At 48.2% G+C, this 21,891-nt stretch overlaps 1 protein-coding gene across 1 annotated transcript in view; it reads right to left on the minus strand.

The window, feature by feature from the left end:
- The window catches only part of SUGP1 (SURP and G-patch domain containing 1), a 33,575-nt gene that overhangs the window by 11,165 nt on the left and 519 nt on the right, over window positions 1-21,891 (minus strand). The window contains exons 2-8 of the mRNA XM_029050456.2: window positions 21,128-21,299; window positions 15,337-15,440; window positions 11,178-11,405; window positions 10,054-10,177; window positions 9,621-9,724; window positions 8,332-8,455; window positions 2,736-3,073 (exon numbers count right to left, since the gene is read on the minus strand). Of these exons, the coding sequence (XP_028906289.1) occupies window positions 2,736-3,073; window positions 8,332-8,455; window positions 9,621-9,724; window positions 10,054-10,177; window positions 11,178-11,405; window positions 15,337-15,440; window positions 21,128-21,299 (1,194 nt within the window). The remainder of the gene's footprint in view (window positions 1-2,735; window positions 3,074-8,331; window positions 8,456-9,620; window positions 9,725-10,053; window positions 10,178-11,177; window positions 11,406-15,336; window positions 15,441-21,127; window positions 21,300-21,891) is intronic.

Genomic DNA, 21,891 nt, shown 5'->3' on the forward strand with positions numbered 1-21,891 from the left:
AGGCCAGAAAATGTAATTTGGCAAACTCCTCAGCTGTTGGGTTTGAAATGTCTACTTGGGAGGGTTATTTCAGCCCCATCAATGGTGGGCGGGGGGGGGGGGGGGAGAAACAAAACAAAAGAACACTCAAATCCTCCTTGCCTCCACACTGTGAGCATTAATATAGTTATAATGGGAGCTCAGGATTTAACACAGACTGTTTGCCCTCTACTCTACTTGACACAATGCCCTATGAAAGGAAAGAGGAAATGAAGCTAGCATGCCACCTGGCTAATGAAAAGAAACCACATAATAATAATAATAATTATGGTATTTGTTAAGCGCTTACTACGTGCCCAGCACCATTCTAAGCACTGGAGTAAATAGAAGGTAATCGGGTTGTCCCACGTGTGGCTCACAGTCTCAATTTCCATTTTACAGATGAGGTCACTGAGGCAGAGAGAAGTTAAGTCACTTGCCCAAGGTCATAAAGCAGACAGGTAGCGGAGCCGGGATTAGAACCCACGACCTCTGACTCCCAAGCCCGTGCTCTCGCCACAGGGCCGTGCTGCTTCTGCTTTTTAGATCATGGCTGACCAAGAGAAAAGTGGGAGTCAAAGTCGCCTGGAAGGTTGCTTTGGTGTGGGGCCTCCTCAAAGGGCTGGATCCAGGGTGGTGAAGTTCAAAACGGTTTGGGCTTTTAGATCCCATCCTCCCAATTGTGGCTTTGCCAGTTGCTAGACCTGCTTAGGCTAATGCCTCTAGACTGTGAGCTCCTTGTGAGCAGGGAACATGTCTACCAAATGTGTTGTAGTGTACTCTCCCAAGCCATTAGTTTGGTGCTCTGCACATGGTAAGTGATCAATAAACACCATTGATGATAATGATGATCTCCATTTTACAGCTGAAGTCACTGAGGCCCAGAGAAGTTAAGTGACTCACCCAAGGTGACAGACAAGTGACAGTGCTAGGATTAGAATCCAGGTCCTCTCAACTCCCAGGCCCGCTTTCCACTAGGCCACTCTGCTTCTCTATGGGGCCTCACATTCTTGTGAAGCTTGTGGGGGGCGGGGGAAGGGGGTGGGGGAGGAAATCTGTTTAACTTGTTTTCTATTTATTGTCCAATTCATCCTTGATCCTCTTTGCCAGTCCCTTGATCAACCTAGTGATGAGATTTTGCCCGCAGAAGCAGTTTATAACATCGGATTTTATGAATGTTGCCATGGCTCAGCTCTGATTTCTTTTGGCAGAAAATCTTAAGGCTTTTTCCCCTCCTCCTGGTTCCTGAGCCCCCTGCCAGCCCAAGCCAATTTCATGCTGGCAAAGGTGCTGAGTGGATAAACCCTTAATTTATCCTCACAACAGGTAGAGATTGAGCAGCCGCAGCATAAACTTCCTTGTTCACTGCCCCATCATCAATCTAGGTACTTCGTCGAGCAATTCAGAGCCCTGCGATGGATCTAGGCTAATATACAGTATCATCCTTGGTGGGCTGAGCAAGTATCATTCCCAACCCTGAAACTTGCATAGTAGATCAGATGCCCAAGCATCCGCATTTGCAGTGATCTCACACAGGGAGCTCAACCTCTTATTTTGAGGACGGGAAAGAAGGGAGAAAGAGAAGGGGGGATGGAGAAGGGATGAGAAAAAGGGCAGGGGAGGGGGAGGCAAAGGGGACAGAAGGTGCGCTTCCCTTTTCTTCACTGTATACCCCTTTGGTCCTCACTGGACACCAAGCAGCTCCCCTGGCCTCTGCCCCGAGGGAGCACAAGGAGCCACCTCCAGCTTTCCTCAATCCCCCGATCTGCCTAGGGGATCCCCGATGGACAGGAGGGAGTCAGAGCTCCAGGGCCACCACCATCACGGGAGCACGGGCCCCTCGAGCACCCGCCACGCTGGGGCCAGGATCTGGCGGAGCCGACAGGCTCCGGGGCTGCGGCCACAAATCTCGCTTTGCCCGCACCAGCGCCCTCGCAGCCCCGCCGGTTCTTGGTGGCCCAAGAGCTCTGTCCACCAGTGACACCACCCCCAAGACTGCCCAGGTTGGGACAAGGGAGAAAGATGGCGCCTTCCCTTGGCGGGGGTGAAAGAAGACACTCAACTCCCAGAGGCCCAAGAGGACCAGAAGCGAATGCTGCCGCCTCACCGAATTCTTCCTCCTGCCAGGTCCACCGCTGGGCCCTTTCTGGCTCCGGGGGATGGGCTCGCTATGGCAGCCCATCCTGCCCCAAAAGCCACTGAGCTTCATCCCACTCAGTGCCCGCCCCCATCCCCCACCCCGGGCTGCAGAGTCGGCGCCTGTGACCTCACACCCCACCGACTCTCTTTGTGATGGGTTCCTATCGAAGCAACGATCACAGCTGTACTGTAGGAAGAGAGCGGGAGCTCCGATGGGGACAGGTGCTCCTTTCTGCCCGCCGCACCTCCCGGAGCAGAGCATCATTAAAAAGGTGGATCCCGGCTGGGGCCCGGTTAGGTTGGCTAGAGAGCCTGAGAAATGATAAGATCCAATTCCCGGAGTCAAGGAGATAAGGTGGTTTTATCTCCTCCTGCACACAAGGAGAGTTAGCTGCTTGGCTGATCCCAGATAAAGGGCTGCTGACAAGGGAAGATTGCAAGAGACAAACTAGCTGTGGGCTCCTGCTTTCAGACCTGGCTGACCTCGAATGTGCTGAGGCTAACAAGCTGGGAAGAGAAAAGTCCAATTAACCTAGCAGGGGGAGATGGGGGAGGAGGAAGAAACAGGTAACAGCTACCTGACAGAGGGGAGGGGGAGGTGTCCATGTTCTGCTGGGTCAGCTCAGGTGGAGGCAGCTCAACCTTGTCCTCTTCGGGGCCCCACCTGCTCTTCCGCTTCTTCTTGGTAGCGGCGGAGGCGGCGGCCGGTTTTCCGTGGGCCTGGGAGGCCGGCGAGGCCGAGGACGACGAAGGGGAAGGAAACAGAGTGGAAGGCGGTACCTTGGGTGGGCTCTTCCGCTTCAGGCTGGGGTCGGGCCCCGGGGCCACCCCTACAGCGCTGACCTTGGCTTTTCGGAACTCCTCCAGTTTCTGGCGGTAGTACTTGTAGCCTTTGCTGTTAGGTTCGTACAAAAATCTAAAAAAAAGTTGAACAGATGGATTTCTAAGCCAAACCGAAAGACCACCCGCACCTAGGGTTCTAACCAGCTTACCGCTCAGGGGCGCTAGTTAAAATGTACCAGAGGGGAATATCTTGGCCAGTATCTAAGCTTCAACTGCCCATCGGATGCCTTGCTCACCATCGTTTCGGTCGGGTGGAACCTCCGAGATCCCTCCCTCCCTCCCCCCCCCGCCCACCCCGGCCAATTCCAATTCACGATAGAAGCTCAGCTTCTGGGTCATTAGCTGACTGCAGTTCTGGCAGGTTGAAGACCAACTCTGCTCAGAACAGCCATCTCGGAGCCTAATGATCATAAGCACGTAGTCATAATACATCTCCCCACCAACAGCAGGTCCGGGCCTCATGCTGACTGAAAGGGTATTTTCAAGGACTCCTTGAAAACCAAAGCTTTCCTTGGCGGCTCCGGGCTCTGAACCGCCCCAGGGCTTAGGAATCCAGCGGAAGAAACTGGGAGGGGAATCAGGCATCTGACCCAAGGATCTTCAGCACCAAAATACCACGGCCTTCTCATCAAAATGCCTTGATAAGAAAAAGTCTGCCCTACCCACGTCTCTCCTACACATTCAGGCTGGGCTTACCTCGTGGGTCACCCCTGAACTGAGCAGCGTATTTTTTTCTAGGAAACTCTGGACCTCGTGTTTACCACAAGTGTCCGATCCCAGCAGGACCAGATGGGATTTATCCCCGGGGCTCAGAGAGAATGAATTCACACACCACCACTACTTTTCTTGGCTATGTCATTCAAACCAATGCTTAGAAATGGGCTACTACCATACTGAAGAGAAAAACAAGCTAATTATATGCTGGGGAGCCTGGACAAGGGTAGAATTCTCTCAAGATCCACAGTGGCCACCTAGTAGGAAGATCAAACTCTCCATTCTGATATAAATTTATGAAGACCGGGTTCTGTCGGACAAGTTGATAGAGAATCCATCCAAAGGTGCTGCTGCGGGGGATGGGGCTCTCCTGATCCTCAGAAAGATTTCGGGACAAAAAGAGCTAATTGAAAGTGTGGGACCTGAGCCAGGTGGGCATCCCCAATGAAGGAGTGGCAGGAAAGAGTGTTTGGAGTTGTAATTATCCCAAACCAGGCATAATGGGTAGGGGATGGGGAGGAACACATATCAAGGGCTTAAAGACAAGTCAGACTGGTGACGGTTTGGTTATGGGATAAATGGCTAAGAGCCGGCTTGTTATGATCATTGAAACTCTCCCCCCGGCAGGTTTAGAAAGGCCAGGAATGCCCCCTCTGGATAAGTCAATTTCCTGTGGGTTAAAAAAATCATATTCATAAAGTAACAATTCACATGACAGTATATATCCACGGCCCCCAACTGGTGCAATCTCAACCCAAACCCTATCCTCATCACCTCTGAAACTCTTCTATCTTATCACAACCTCTTCACCCACACACCTCCCTTCCCACAAATCTATCTTGTTCCCCACAGAAACCTGCGATCTTTTGACCCCCTCCAATTTTCCAGTTATGGTGCCCCATCTGGTCTCCATACTCACACTGCCTTCTCGTGATGCACAAATCGACACTCTCAACACTGCCCTTTCACTGAACACAACTCCCTCGCTCCCCTGACTCTCTGTCAATCTTGTACCACTAACCCGCAGCCCTGGATCACCTCGACAGCACGCTTCCTCCACTTGTGTGTGAGCTGCGGAGTGCTGCTGGTGGAAATCCAGACACCAGGCTGACCTCATCCATCTCAAATTCATACTCATCGCTTTTACTCTGCCCTCTCTTTCTCCCGGCAACATTACTTCTCCATCCTATTGAATCCCGTGCCCATTACCCACATCAGCTGTTTCCCTCCTCAAATCATTTGTTCCACGCCCACTTCTCTCATCTCTTGCCCCCAAAGACCTTGCCACATACTTTAAAAATTGATAAAATTGAAGCCACCAGGGCTGATCTCCCTAAAATCTCCCCTGCTCCTCAACTCTCCCAACTTTCCCAACAGTATCTCAAGAGATCTCCCGCCCACTCTCAAAAATCTACCCTCTCCAACGGCCCCTCAGACCCCATTCCAACGCTTGCCCCGATGTTCTTCTCCCACTCCCTTCTGCATCGCCCCTGCACTTGGATTTGGCCCCTACATTCACTCCTCCCTCAGCTACACGGAACTTATGAGAGCCTTAGACTGTGAGCCCCATGTTCATTCATTCAATAGTATTTATTGAGCGCTTACTATGTGCAGAGCACTGTACTAAGCGCTTGGGATGAACAAGTCGGCAACAGATAGAGACAGTCCCTGCTGTTTGACGGGCTTACAGTCTAATCGGTAAGAGGGAGAGGGACCAGTGCTTAACACATAGTAAGCACTTAAACACCATACTGTGCTGAGAAGCAGCACGGCCTAGTGGTAAGAGCACGGGCTTGGGAGTCAGAAGATCTGAGTTCTAATCTTGACTCCACCATGTTTTTGTTGTGTGACGTTGGGCAAGTCATTTAACTTCTCTGTGTCTTAGTTACTTCATCTGTAAAATGGGCATTAAAGCTGCGAGCCCCATGCAGGATAGACTGTGTCCAACCTGCTTAGCTTGTATCTAACCCAGTGCTTAATACCGTGCCTGGTACAAAGTAAGCAGCTAAAGACCATAAAAAAAAATTATTATTACAGCTCTGTAATTTATATTAATGTCTGACTCCCCCTTGAGACTGTAAGCTCCTGTGGGCAGGCAACATGTCTACCAACTTTGTTGTACTGTACTCTCCCAATCACTTAGTACAGTGCTCTGCACACGATGAGTGCTCAATACGATCGACTGATTCTTCCCTCTTTGACTACCATCTTCAACCTTTCACTTCCCAATGGCTTCTTCCTTTTTAAGCATGCTCATGCATCCCCTAGTCTAACTGACCCCACCCCCCCCCCAAAAAACAACCTTCCCTTGACTCCACGACTCCCTCCAGTTATCACCCCATCTCCCTCCTACCATTCCTCTCCAAACTCCTTGAGAGAGAGTTGTCTATGCCTGATGACTCTTCTCCCTCTCCTCTAATTTTCTCCTTCCCTCCAATCTGGTTTCCGCCACCTTCACTCCACCGAAACTGCCCTAAGGTCACTAATGAGAAGCAGCGTGGCTCAGTGGAAAGAGCCTGCGCTTGGGAGGCCGAGGCTGTGGGTTCTAATCCCAGCTCTGCCGCTTGCCAGCTGTGTGACTTTGGGCAAATCACTTAACTTCTCTGTGCCTCAGTTACTTCATCTGTAAATTGAGGATTAAAGCTGTCAGCCCCACGTGGGACAAGCTGATCACCCTGTATCCTCCCAGCGCTTAGAACGGTGCTTTGCACATAATAAGCCCTTAACAAATACCACCATTTTATTTTATGACCTTCTTCTTGCAAAATCCATAAACTCTACTCCATCCTAATCCTCCTTGACCGCTAAACTTCTTTCAACACTGTGAACCACCCCCTTCTCCTGGCTCTTCTCCTATCCCTCTGACCGCTCCTTCTCAGGGTCTTTCACAGGCTCCTCTTTTGCCTCCCACCCTCTACCTGGCTCTACCTCACTCAGGCTCAATACTGGGTCCCTTTTCTATTCTCCATCTACACACACTTTCTTGGAGAACTCGTTCACTTCTACAGCTTCAACTACCCTTTCTATGCAGAAGGTTCTCCAGTCTACCTTTCCACCCCTGATTTCTCACCTCCTCTGCAGCCTCACATTTCCTCTTGCCTTCACCGCACTTCTACTTGGATGTCCCACCGACACCTAAACCTAACATTTCTAAACCTCACACTCCCACCTCCCCGTCTTTCCCATCACTGTGGACACACCATTAAGCTCCCTGTTTTACAAGCTCTTAACCTTGGCATTATCCTCATTTCATCTCTCAATCGATCCACCTATTCAACCTGTCACCAAATCCTGACGGCCTTAGATTGAGAGTCCCATGTAGGACCTGATTATGCTGTATCTACACCAGTGCTTAGTAGAGTGCTTTGCATATAGTAAGCGCTTTAACAAAGTATCACAATTATTATGACCACCTTCATGGAACCAGTAAAATCCACTCTTTCCCCTCCAAACTGCTACTCCGCAATCCAGGCACTTATTTCTCTCCTTGACTACTGATTGCATCCTCCTCACTGACTACCCTTACTCCTTTCCCTCCCCTCTGCAGTCCATGCTTCACTCTGCTGCCCAGATCATTTTTCTACAAAACCAGTCAATCCACATCTCCCCGTTCCTCAAGAACCTCCAGTGATTGCCCATCCACCTCCACATCAAACTCCTTATTGTCAGCTTTAAAGCACTCAATTGGCTCTCCCGCTCTTAGCTCGCTTTGCTGATTTCCTACTACAACCCAGCTCGTACCCTGCACTCCTCTAAACGCCACCCTACTCTGTTACCTCGACCTCGTCCGTCTCGCCACCAACCCCTTACTCGGAGTTCCCTCCCACTTCGGAACACAGCACCATTCTCCCCACCTGTGAAGCCTTGGTAAGATCACATCTCCTCCAAGAGGCCTTCCCCTGCTAAGCCCTCATTTCCCCACTCTCTCTCCCTTCTACATTACCTATGCACTTAGATCTGTACCCCTTAAACACTTGATATTCACCCACCCTCAGCCCCACAGCACTTATGTACATATCTGGGATTTAATTTAACATCTGGCTCCCTCTATAGGGACCGTAAATTCCCGGTGGGAAGGAACGTGTCCATCAACTCTTGTACCGAACTCTCCCAAGTGCTTTGTACAGTGCTCCTTATGCAGTAAGTTCTCGATCAATACCACTGATTCATTGATTGTTTGAATGGAAGCCTCCTGGGTATGTCCCCCCTACCCCGAAACCTGGGGCTTATGACGCAGGAATGCGTATGCTTGAGGGTGCTCAACATCATCCAAGGCATTTATTGAGCACTCAACTGTGTGTAGAGCACTACTAAGAGCTTGGAAGAGACAACACGACAGGAGTTGGTAGACCCGTCCCCTGCCCACAAGGAGCTCACACATGGGCAGTGCAATGCGACCCCAGGATGCTGTTCGTTCCAGGGCATACCAGACACCTGTGTGGTCTACGAGCCCCCCCGCTTCCTCGTTTCCCGATGCCCACAGACTGTTCCGACACATTCACGTCTTCAGAGTGCCCCGGAGCAAGGAGAGATCCGGCTGCCCTGCTCGGGGTGGTACATCTCCCTAGACCTGGGCCTCACCTCCCCTTACCACGAACTTCAGGCACCTCCTCTCACCTGAAAGCTTGGTTTTCCCGGTTGTTCTGCAAGGCGATTGTTTCTACCTCTGGCCCCCCGTCTGCTATAAATCTGGCCAGCTTCTCGGCAAAGTTCTTGGTCTCTTCATCCTCTGGGGGTGAAACTTTAAGCAGGCTGTCAGTACTGTACTGGGCTCAACTCACCACACCCAACAGTCAAAAGCCTAATACGTTCTAAGAACCCCAAGGGTGAAATAAGGGCAAGAGGAAGGGTTTATTTTAGGGATGATGCAAAAAAAAACAGGCAAAAGGTAATAGATTACTTCATTTGGAATCAGCGACTAGTGCCCTCTCTCCCCTCCCCCTCTAGACTGGAAGCTGCTGGTGGTCTGGGGTCACGTCTACCAATTCTATTGCTCTGTACACTCCCCAGTGCTGGGTACAGTGCTCTGCCCAAAGTAAGCCCTCAAAAAGATACCGTCAACTGACTGCTAACTAGCATGACTACTCTCAGTGACCCCGCCCTCCCACCCTGGGATTTGGGCTCCACGGATTGGTTGGGACTTGATCCCCTGGGGGGCCTTTCCCCTCCCAGAGCGGGGTTTGTGCTCTGCCTAAAGGACAGGAATGAGTTTGAGGGACTCTTTCTAGGTCCAGATGGGCTCCGTCATCAGGGTAAGAAGCCGCCACAGGATGGTGGAGCCTGTCTAGGCTAAGCCCACCAGGTCTGTAGGGAGAGGCGGCCGTTGTGCTGGCTTCTCGGGGTCTTTTTGGATGGAGGGGAGGGGGGCGGGAGAGCCCAGAGCTTACCCGTCCCTGGGAGAGATGGGGAAGCCCTAACCGCCCGGGGCTGACAAGAGGATGGAAAACAGGGAATGAGGAATAACCTACTCCTTGGGGAAAAGAAGCATTTTGCTTAAAAAGAGAACTCTCCCCATCCAAATGCCTTTGGCTTCTTATCACCCTCCAGCACTCTGTCACTCAGCTGGCATGTTACTCGTTTATAACGGAGCCAACAACTGCAGTTTTTTCACCTCTTGAAACTTTCTACTCCTTAGTACAAATGTTTTGATTTGGCAACTTCTTCATTCGAAAGAAGAGATGGGATTTCTGCGAGTCTCAGGTTCATGAAAAATGACACAAACCATACCATGCTTTGGTATTCACAACTGACTTCTTGATCTTGACAAAAAACAAAGTTCCTGCTTATTTCACTATCACACTTTGTCAGTGTGTCGGGAACTAGCTCACCGTAGTGGCTGACTAGCATTCAATATTCGTTTTACAGAATTGATTTCTGACAGTTCATGTCAGGGTTTTTGCACTTACCTTTCTGAGAAGACAGAGTCTGTGAATTCTGATTTGTCTTTTTCATCTCTGCAACTTTTTTTCGGTAGTAAAGGAATTCTCTGCTGTTCTTATCATGTAAAAACCTGGATGGGGGAAAGCAAGGTACAAAACAAGTTACTAGGATGACAGAATTCTAAAGCTTTTGATAGGCACATTTAAAAAACAAGCCGGTGGTGAATCGAAGGGCAACATTTTAATGTATCACAGATTTTCTGAGCTGAAGCCATTTCAGCAGTGAACACAGTCTGACAGGTCCCAATGAAAGTTTAATAATCTTCCAAAATATATCTGGAGAATGTGTTCTAGGGCCAAACAAAGCACCTGAGGGCCACATGTTGCTTTCAATAATAATAATAAAAAAAGCAAGCCACAACTCCACAAAGACATCAAAAAAACTCCATAATGCACTTACGAAAAAGCAGGATTATCCTTGTAGTTCTCCATAGCAACTTTTTCTAATTCAGGGCCTCCCTCTGCCACAAACCTGGCCAATTTCTCTACCACTTTCCGGGTCTCTGCATCCTCTGGGGGTGAAACTTTAAGCAGGATGTCAGTACTGGGGTTCAATTCACACACCCAACAGTTAACAGGCATAGTACTTGTAAGAACCATAACAACAGACAAGAATGGGATGGGGGAGGAAGGAGGGGGAAAAAGGTTGAAATGGGGGAGTTAATCCCAATGAAAAACAAAATCAACAACAGCAACAAGCCAACCCACAATACAAAAAAAAAAATCCAAACAACATTTCTCCACAGACGCGATGGAAAAAAAAGCCAATCAGACTGAAACCAAAAACTGTAACTGGCTGCAAATATGGAAGCAGAGAATTCTCGGTGGAGTAAATTCTGCTTTTCGCCCCTTCTCGGAGATAAGCAGGACCGTAAATACTTTTTATAGGGATCACGAGGGAAAATTGATAGAAGCCAGATAATCCTCACTTTTCACCAAGATTAAATGACATTGCCTGCCGAGAACCCGACACGGAAATGAAGGAAAAGGACCGCGATTCCAACCCCCTGTGCCTGCACTGTTATCAGGTGCACTTTGTACCGAAATGACCCGTCCCATTCCCGCCTCCTGCTCCTCAAAGCATTCCATGGATTTGGTGTGCTTAATCTTACTACAAAAGTGGAATGACCCACCGGTTCCTCTTCTCCCGCCAGAGGAAGAGGAACAAAAGACGCTGAACAAACCGTACTGGATATAGGCAGGGGTGGCAAGAGCAGGTCAAATCTTTCCCACCATCTCTCCCTTTCAACGCTCCGGCCAGATCTGAATTTCCTAAGCCTTGGACAGAGCCCCGCATTCTAATAAGACCACCAAGGAGGGGACCAAACAGTATTAATCTAGGGTGAGATTCACTGGGAACTCCTGTCACTCTGAGACAGGAGAAAGCTAAGGTCTTCCAAAGAAGGAACGTACAACAGTCCTACCATAAATCCCCTCAAAATGGCCCCCGGGAAAATCCAGACACGCCTGGCTTCCTACCGCTACAGCTAAGTGCACCAGCCCACGGAAAAACAAGTAACTTACTTTTTATTTCCAACCATTGTTCATAATCCTCCTCCTCCTCATCATCTGGGGACTGGAACACGCTCAGGCGGTTAGCAACGGGTGTTTGCTTAGCATGGGAGTAGTTCTTCACTTGATTAACAGAGCTGCTCACTCCCAGGCTGGGACGTTTTCCAATCAAGATGGGTCTCTTCCCAGCACTTGAGGCGGAGATGTTCGAGGAGCCACTGGCAGAGCTTGGGGAAGCATCTTGGAAGGACAGAGAGAACAACAGAATCACAGCAGTAATTTTTGAGAGGTGGCAGCTACCCAGTGTCAGAGGGCTGGAAGAGTCATCTGGTCTGCGCCCCTACCTCCTGACAGGACCGCTCGCAACTCAATCGGGACAAATAGAAAGCTACTCAAGCGGTAAAGAAGGTGCTGTGAGGAAGAATCCGTAACTTCCCTCAGAAACCCATCGCAGGGTTTTAAAGTGTCGAAAAGGCGTTTATGTCTCTCCGAGACTCCAGCCTGCTGCAGATTTAAGCCCGTCACCAATCGCTTTGTCCTTAAGGGAGATGGGGGAAGAGCCAATCACCGTCCGCTATGGAATCAAAAAAAGCAACAGTTTTGGAGGTGCAAAGCTGTGCCTGTAATTAAAAGGATAGTCCCTGGGAGGTAGAGCGATATGGGTGGCCCTTGCTGTACCCAATAGATGCATTTTGTGAAATGGCTGAGCTAAACAAAGTCGCTGACAGTTCTAAACCTTGGTCAGTGCTAATAATAATGATATTTGCTGAGCTCTCACTATGTGTCAAGCCCTGTACTAAACGCTGGGGTAAATATAGATAATCAGGTTGGATACGGTCCAACAGTCCACACAGGATTCACAATCTAAGTAACAGGGAGAAAGATTTAATCTCCATTTTACAGAAGAGGAAACCGAGGCCCAGAGAAGTTACATGACTTGCCCAAGGTCCCACAGTTGACAGGTAGCGGAGCTGGGATTAGAACCAAGGTCCTCTGACTCCCAGGCTCCTTCTGCTAGGCCATGCTGCTTCTCTAACAGGTTCCTCAAAAAATTAACGTTAAGTGAAAGAGCACTACAAAGTATAGTTTCCCATGAGAAACAATTACGCAGACACGTTCTTTAAATGATGATCCGAAAAAGTGACCAAAACCATATATGTTTTCAAAAAGAAAAATAGCATTTATTGAGGATCCACAGAGTGCAACATACTGCATTAAGAGCTTGGCAAAGTTCAGAAGCACAATACAAATTTCCTGCCCACAGGGAGCTTACACTCAAACAGGAGAGAGAGACATTAGGATATTTAGAAAATATTGGGCTCAGGATACTGGAGCAGAGCACCGGAGGCCTTTACCCGACCTATTATTAGTATTATTACTCCAACCCATATACCTCCCAACTGCATCTTCTGAAAGATGAGCACTTGCCTGGCCTTAACACTCAGGAGTCCTCCGGGGTGTGTTTTGAATAATTTATATCGAGTGAAGGAAATTTTGTGACCAAAACCTGGCAATGATGATGTCTGTTTCTTGGCACTCGACTATCGATCTGTTTATGTCTCCTGTGGTTTCAATCGAACCTCATGTCACTTAGAGTCACACAAGATTATGAATTTAAACAATTAAATGTTAATCTATGCAGGCATTAAAAAAAAATCTAATTTAACTGCTAGACAAACTTTTAGGCTGTTTGCTCCTGGCGCAACACCTGTCTCTGCTCAGAGCTGCCCGATTGCTACATTCCAGGCTCTCTCTCCCTGTTACTTCCCAGCGGAGCGCTTTATTTATGCCCCCAGCAGAGGGATACTATGTTGCATTATTTGAGTTGTGTTGTAAAGTGTCTATTGAAAGGTTTAACTACCATCAAGGGAAACAAAAGGCGGTCTGTACTCTGCTACAGCAAAGCCACCGTAAGGAACACCGGCAATAAAATTCCCTCGTGCTAGTCCAGAAAAGTTGCTACAAGAGCCTTACAACAAGGGATTGCTGTAAACTCAACTTGGCTTTATAGAGTGAGCAGCTGGTCCTAATCACGGCTCTGCCAACTGTCTGCTGTGTGACCTTGGGCTAGTCATTTCACTTTTCTGTGCCTCAGTTACCTCACTTGTAAAATGAGGATTGAGACTGTAAGCCCCATGTGGGACAGGAACTATGTCCAACCTGATTTGCTTGCATCCACCCCAGTGCTTAGAACAGTGCCTGGTACATAGTAAGCGCTTAACAAATACCATAATTATTATTATTTCTGTTGCAGAACAGGGAAGCCAATTAAGGGTGGAGTTTTGAGGGGCCACGGTGACCCGTGGACAAAGGCTGCCTCTCCCCGCCCTCCCCGTCCCCGGACAAGCGAGAAAAAAGCCTGAGCCGCGGCCCTGGAGGCTGAGAAGGATGTAAAAAGACCTGGCCAGCACCTGAGCGAGATAAAGTGCCAAGAGCCCCGCAGCTGGGCCCCGTAGCCCAGTGGACGTCAAAGCGGTCCCCAGCTAGCCCCCAGACTGGTCTTGTGGCCTGGTGGGTGTGAGAGGAACCCTGTGGGCCAGGGATGAGATGGTGTCTCCAGGTAACCTTCAGAGCCTCTGCTGAATTCCGGAGCCTGTCTGAGGGGAAAGGAGCCTCCAGTCCGGCCTCGTTGCCCGGTACGGGTGAGAAGAATTTTTCCCGTTCTCCTTCTTCCTTAGACTGTGAGCCCCAAGTGGCACAGGGACTGTGCCCGATCTCATGATCTTATATCCACCCCAGAGCTTGGCACATATTAAGTGCTTATCGAAGACTACTATACTACTATTACTATTGAAGCACCTGCCAGGTTGAGGGTGAGACAGACCCCGATCTTGTTCCCGAGGCCCCGCTCAAAATCAAGCTCTGGGAACGGACCAGTGAGGAGAAGCGTCTCTGGCTCGGCTCCAGGGCCCAGCAGGGGCAAGGGAAACCAGGCCGGGCTCTAAGGCCCAATTAGGGAGCCCTGGCTGGCCAGCAGCAGTCAAAAAATAAAGCCACCATATTGGCTCCAAGGAGCAGGCCGGGCTAGCTGCAGCTGCCTGCCCCTGGCCCAAAAGCTGTGGAGACAAAGTGAATGCTTTTGTCCCCACAGCACCAATTCCATACAAGCAATGGCAGCTCGCTCCATGGAGCCGCACCCCTGTTGAAGACGACGGCCATTCGCGAGGAAATGGAGATCAACAACTAAGGATATAAAGTTAAGCCTCCAGCCCTTAAATGCCTTCGCCTCTCTCTGGACGAGGAACTGTGAAGAGATGTTTGCAAGTTCACGCATAAGCAGCATGGCCTAGTGGAAAGAGCACGGGCCCGAGAGTCAGAAGAGGTGGGTTCTAATCCCGGCTCTGCCGTGTGACCTGGGGCAAGTCACTTCACTTCTCTGGGCCTCAGTTATCTCATCTGTAGAATGGGGATTAAGATGGGGAGCCCCATGTGGGACAGGGACTGTGTCCAACCTGATTACTTTGTATCTATCCCAGTGCTTAGAATAGTGTTTGGCCCATAGTAAGCGCTTAAAAAAATACCGCAATTATTATTATTCTGGCGTCCTTCACTTTCCACTAACCATGCGGTTGAAAATAAATCCAGATGGACATGAAAGGGATTAGGTTCGTTTCAGATCCGCAAAAATCCGCACATGTGAATCAGTGTAAGAAGAACTAGTGTAAAACAAGGAGCTACAGAAAATGTAATCTTTGCCTCTTTCTCTCCAGCCTCGTTCCACGCAGCCAATATCTAAGATGTTAAAGCAGAAGCAGGATGGATTGGATTCAAGTGCTCCGTGCAGTGTTCTGCTCACGGTAAGCACTCAAATACAAAAATGAATGAATTTGAGTTTCTTTTCTACCTTGTAGTGTTTAGTTGCTGGTTGGCTTCGAGTAGCTAGACCGTAAGCTCCTTGTGGGCAGGGAACATGCCTACCAACTCTGTTACACCATACGCTCCCAAGTGCTTAGTACAGTGCTCAGAACATTGATTGAAGTACCTCTGAAATCACAGAATCACATGCCTGACTACTTGTTTTGCTGCCTGTCTCCCCCTTTTAGACTGTGAGCCCGTTGTTGGGCAGGAAATGCCTCTATCTGCTGCCGAATTGTACGTTCCAAGTGCTTAGTACAGTGCTCTGCATATAGTAAGCGCTCAATAAATGACTGAATGAATGAATGAAACTTACCAGAGCTGGACCGCTCCTTCTGTAGCTTCAGAAACTGCTGGAGGAAACTGCCATCATTGGCAAACTTGTTAGAAACAGACGCTGCGTTCTGTGCACTTTCAACTCTAAACCCAAAACAAAACGAACAAATGTCACATGTCAAACACACCCCAAAAAAAGACAGACACGATGAAATAGACATTAGCAGGGATAGGGCTTCAAAAATGCTAAAGGAGCAGCAGAGGCTGAAAGGTGAGAATATATAATTGCTATTTCTAGTGTTCCTAAAGCTCTAAGACTCCACTGTTATATCGTACTCTCCCAAGTGTTTAGCACAGTGCTCAGCACATAGTAAGCGCTCAATAAATACCACTACCTTACTCCTCTCAGCCCTACTGGTCCAGTGGAGAGAGGACAGACCTGGGAATCAAAATTTCTGGGTTTTAGGCCAGGTTCTCCAGCTAGGCGAATGACTGCTGGAGCTATGTCATCATTGGTGAAGGTTTCTGTCCGATGAAACACCGTAGGCATTGTGATGAGAAGCAGTGTAGCCTAGTGGCTTGGGAGTCAGAAGGTCCTGGATTCCGATCCTGGCTCTGCCACTTGCCTGCTGTGTGACCTTGGGCAAGTCACTTCTCTGGGCCTCAGTTAACTCATCTGTAAAATGGGGATCAGGACTGGAAGCCCCATGTGGGACAGGGGCCACGTGCATCCTGATTTGCTTGTATCCATCCCAGCGCTTAGTACGGTGCTTAATACCACAATTATTATTGTTATTATTATAAGTGAATGGGCCCACAGGAATCTCAAAAAAATAAGTAATTGTGGAGGAGTAGGATCAGGGGTGGGAGGGAACGGAAAGACCAAAGACTGCAGCGGCTCCCAAGGCAAACGCCTGCTAGGTTATGGCGTTAGGGCAAAGAATCAGCACGATGCTGTGGTCACTTTGACGGTCTATGGGTCTACGTCCCTTGCCAATGTGCTGCACACTTGCCCTCTTACTGGCCTGTTGGACTGCATGCCCCAAAGGGCACGTGATCAGCAAGGGCTGAGACGCTGTGAAGAGCCCTGAGCAAACCACTAGCACTACAATCAATTCCTCTGCATGGGCTCTTGGTCCTGAAGCTCATCCATCATTTTAGATGGCTGAGAATATCATTATGTTACAGGCAGGGAACACGTCTGCTAATTCTGTTGTACTAAATTCTCCCAAATGCTTAGTACAGTGTTCTGCACGTAGTAAGTGCTCAATAAATACCACTGATTGATGGATTACTCCACAAAGAGCCCCAAAATCTTCCTAACTCCACTGACCTGCCACTAGGCCCGTTGACAGCAGTCACTGCTAATCTGTAAATTTGGAATGTGGAAATCCTTTTTGTTTTTTTTTAAATAATAATGGCATTTGTTAAGCACCTACTATGTGCCAAGCACTGTTCTAAGCAAGCCCTGGGGTAGATACAAGGTTTTCAGGTTGTCCCATGTGGGCTCACAGACTTATTCCCCATTTTACAGATGAGGGAACTGAGGCACAGAGAGGTGGAGTGACTTGCCCAGAGTCACACTGATAAGGGGCGGAGCCAGGATTAGAACCCACGACCCCTGACTCCCAAGCTCGGGCTCTTTCCACGAAGCCACACTGCTCCTGAACAAAAACTCTAGTTTCGTAAAGGCAATGACAATAAATACGGTTGGATGAATGAACAACAGAGAAAAATTGTTCCGATCAGCATTAACGTAGAAACTGAACTGCCAAAACCAGGAATGTAATCAAATACAGCTCAACTGTTGTCGCACAGTGCTGGTATAGTTTAAACAGTATCACATGGCTGGGTCAGCACAACAACTCTCCCACAGAGCACCCCACCACCCCCACTCCCGGGCCCACTGGATTGCAAAAATGAAGGCTTTCTGAATGGTTAAGCTATTAACTTTACTTGCACCTGATGGAGAAAGGGCAGGGAAGGAATATTAGGATTCAATTTGGGGCTTGACGGCACATTACGGCATTTCAAGTCCAGAGCATCTGTGGCTCGACCCCAAGGATCACTCCAAAAAAGAGAGGCAAAAAAAACCCAACAACAACAACTTACCAGGAGTGAGGGTCAGGGGCTTTGGCATTTTCTATTTTCTAAGCTCAAGGAATTGAATAGGAATTCACAGTATTCCCCCTCCAAGAAAGCTGTCCCTTAACTATTATCAGCCTCGCCGAAGTGTGGTCCCCCTTTGTCTCTCTCTTTCCCTGGTTCTGTGCTTCTTCCTGCTCTCTGCACCTACAGCTCTGGGGTAGGAGATCTGGACTAGTAATAAGTAATAGAGAGGAAAATCAAGACATGGTTTCTTCTTTAAGGTAAAAGTATAATTGTCTTGACAACTACCTAAAATTAACTGCAGCACCTATATAGGAATATATAAATTATACAATTTAATGTAAATACACTGCTTACTTTATTTCATTCGCTTGGATCTTGTCTTTGAGAAAAGCTTATTTTCATTATCTCTAAAAAGTTCTCAAACCACAAAAGCAGAGACAAATGTCTTCCTAGAACATATGCCTCTCTGGACAAGTTTGAAATCAAGGGTAACAGCCCAGTGACCTCTGATCAGGTCGATCAGAAAAATAAAATAAATATGGGATGAAGAAATCACAACGAGCAGAATACACGATTCTGAATGGGTACAGGCAGTTCTGCTACATGTTAGAGAAGGGACATGACCTAGTGGATAGAGCATGGGCCTGGGACTCAGAAGGAACTGGGTTCTAATCCTCGCTCTGCCACTTGTCTGCTGGGTGACCTTGGGCAAGTCACTTCATTTCTCTGTGCCTCGGTGACCTCATTTGTAAAATGGGGATTAAGACTGTGAGCCCCATGTGGGACAGGGACTGTGTTCAACCTGATTAGCTTGTATGTACTCCAGTGCTTAGAACAGAGGTAGACACATAGTAAGCGCTTAACAAATACTGTTATTAAATGCTTTGATTACAAGATTGGATAATACAATTCAGTGGAAGAATTAGTCTCTAGACTGTAAGTTCGTAATGGGCAGGGAACGAGTATGCAAATTCTGTTATACTGTACTCTCCTGAGCGCTTAATTCAGTTAGTACATAGTAAGCGCTCAATAAATATCATTGATTGATTAAGGAATGTTCTTCCCACAACCTGAGTCTATTCTAGGTATAATGCAGATCCACAAATCGGCTCAAGTAGATCTGGCATACCCTCTCAGGATTGCTCCTGGAGTTTCCAGTACTCTACCAGTCTTGCCTACTGGAGGAAGAGTCAAGCAGAGGCATACCCATTCCATTCCTTTCCATTCAGAGAAGCAGCGTGGTTTAGTGGAAAAGAGCACGGACTTGGCAGTCAGAGGTCGTGGGTTCTAATCCCCGCTCTGCCACTTATCAGCTGTGTGACTTTAGGCAAGTCACTTAACTTCTCTGTGCCTCAGCGACCTCATCTGTAAAATGGGGATTGAGACTGTGAGCCCCACGTAGGACAAGCTGATTAGCTTGTATCTACCCCTGCGCTTGCTTAGAACAGTGCTTGGCACATAGCAAGTGCTTAACAAATATCATCATCATCATTATTATTATTATTGTTATTCCTAGCTTGGGCAATGGCTAGCAAGTGGAAGGCAATCTGCTACAAGTCAAAACTCACCCGTAATGGGCAGCAGCAGCAGCATGGGACAGAGTCGAGGGCAGAGACTCAAGTTTACTTGAAGAGGCAGTGGTAAACCACTTCCGAATTTTTACCAAGAAAACTCTATGGATCCACTACTAGAACAACTGCAGGTGAAGGTGGGGCGTTCTGGGAGAGATGTGTCCCTGGTGTCACTATGGGTTGGAAACGACTCGACAGCATAAGACAAGATCTGGCAAGGAAGAAACCGTTGTGCGCACGCAGCATGAACCGGTGCAAAGAGCACAGGTCTGGGAGACAGAGGACCTGGATTCTAATCCGGGATCTTCTACTCGTCTGCTGTGAGGCCCCGCGGAAGTCACTTCACTTCTCTGGGCCTCAACTTCCTCAATATTCCTTATGGAATTATTTCCATAATTTTCCTTTTGGAAAATAGGGGATTCCATACCTGTTCTCCCTCCAACTCGGACTGTGAACGCCATTTGGGACAGGGACTGTGTCCAACCTGATTATCTTGAACCTACCCCAGCACTCAGTATAGTGTTTGGCACACAGTAAGCACTCAATACCACAGTTACTATAATAATTATTACTTGACATTACATGACATAATGCAGCTAGATTTTCCAAACTCTGCCTCGTGTCTTTCTGGTTTTCAAAACTTTACAGTATTTAACACCATAAAATAACTCAGTTACCTCATCTGTAAAATGAGAATAAATCCTGTGAGAGCTGCATGGGACACATACTGCATCCATCCTGATTAACTTAGTATGGTGCTTGGCACACACACAAAAAAAAAATGTAAAAAAATAGAAAGGGCATAAAAGGAGTCAGATACTGGTGGATATAATATTGGAATTTATAAAGAAAAATGTTAAACATTGTGGTATCTCTGAACCATCTACCCCCCCCCCCCAATAATTATGGTATTTAAGTGCTTAACTATGTGCCAGGCACTGTACTGAGCGCTGGGGTGGATACGAGCAGATCAGGTCAGACACAGTCCCTCTCCCACGTGGGGCTCACAGTCTCAATCCCCAAGCGCTTAATACAGAGTACACAGTAAACGCTTAATAAATACAACCGAATGAATGAATCCCCATTTTACAGATGAGGTAACTGAAGCCCAGAAAAGTGAAATGACTTGCCCAAGGTCACACAGCAGACAAGTGGCGGAGCCGGGAGCGCTTACTGTGTGCCAAACAGTATGCGCTGGGGTGGATACGAGGTAATCAGGTTGTCCCCTTTTGGGACTCACAGTCTTAATCCCCATTTTACAGATGAGGTAACTGAGGCCCAGAGCAGTGAAGTGGCTTGCCCAAAGTCACAGAGAAGACAAGTGGCAGAGCCGGGATTAGAACCCACGTCCTCCAACTCCCAAGCCCGGGCTCTTGCCACTTAAGCCACGCTGCTCCTCCGAATCCATTAATTACCTTTGAATCAAGTTACTCTAATGTAATTCTCTTTACTTAAGGTTACTCAAAGCCAGAAGTGCCATATTAATCATCAGTGTTTAGTGATATTAATCAGTGTTTTAATCATCATCATCATCATAATAATAATGTTGGTATTTGTTAAGCGCTTACTATGTGCCGAGCACTGTTCTAAGCGCTGGGGTAGACACAGGGGAATCAGGTTGTCCCACGTGGGGCTCACAGTCTGCATCCCCATTTTACAGATGAGGTAACTGAGGCACCGAGAAGTTAAGTGACTTGCCCAAAGTCACACAGCTGACAAGTGACCGAGCCGGGATTCGAACCCATGACCTCTGACTCCAAAGCCCGTGCTCTTTCCACTGAGCCACGCTGCTTCTCTATCATCATCGTATTTGTTAAGCGCTTACTATGCGCCAGGGACTGTGCTTAAGCACCGAGGTGGACACAGTCCCTGGCCCACGTGGGGCTCCCAGTTTGAATCCCCATTTTCCAGACGAGGTAACTGAGGCCCAGAAAAGTGAAATGACTTGCTCAAGGGTCACACAGCAGACAGTACACTGCAGAGCCGAGTTAGAACCCACGACCTTCTGACTCTCAGACCCGCGTTCTAACCACTGCGCCACGCTGCTTCTCTCGATCGTCCCACTCGCAATTGTCTTTAAAGGGCTTAACCGCTCATTTTAAATGTTCTAACTTGTCACCGGAATGACCAAAACTGAGCGATACCTACTCCTTGGACCGTGTAGGCTGCGAATTTCCCACGTGATTCAGCTTGGCTTGCTGCTCCATTTTGGCTTCAATTTCTCTCTTCTTCTGAGCAATCAACTCCTCTTGATGAATGATATTCATATTCATCTTCCCGGATTTGGGCGGTGCAACCCCAAACCACCTATTCGCTTTTCCTGGTGAAATATATATATATATATATATATATAAAAGTGCGATCACATTAAAACCCAAATCACTTCCATCCGACTTTGTCTCCCCAGCAAGGTCCCCAGCATTTTTTTTAAAAGGTATCTGTGAAACATTTACTGGGTGTAAAGCACTGCTTTACAGTACTGGGGTAGATGCAGGGTAATCAGGTTGAACACGAAATAATCAGGTCGGGGCGCACGGCCCAAGTCGGATGTTAAAGAAGTGGGTCTCGATTCCAGTGTGCCTCAAAGTGAAGCTGGAATAATATTTTGCATCTTCAGTGGCGAAGGGCCAAGGCATTCTCAATAAAAACGCCTTTCACCGAGTCTTTCAAAATGTTGCTAAATCCCCAACAATTAAGACTTTCGAAGGGGGCGATTTCGGGGCGAGGATCTTCATATTTTGGTTCTTCAACCATTAAGTTTGACCACCAAAGTCCATTAATAGGTCCAGCCCAGCAGAGCACCCTGCCCCCGAGTCCGGTGCAAACGGGCCTCTCCTGGTCACTTTAGGAAGGAAGGTGAAGTCCGAAGTTGGGAGCTGATTGGAAATTTTGAGGAGGAAAAGCCGCAAGCC

This window comes from Ornithorhynchus anatinus, chromosome X1 (assembly GCF_004115215.2).
Source record: "Ornithorhynchus anatinus isolate Pmale09 chromosome X1, mOrnAna1.pri.v4, whole genome shotgun sequence".
NCBI classification, from domain to species: Eukaryota; Metazoa; Chordata; class Mammalia; order Monotremata; family Ornithorhynchidae; genus Ornithorhynchus; species Ornithorhynchus anatinus.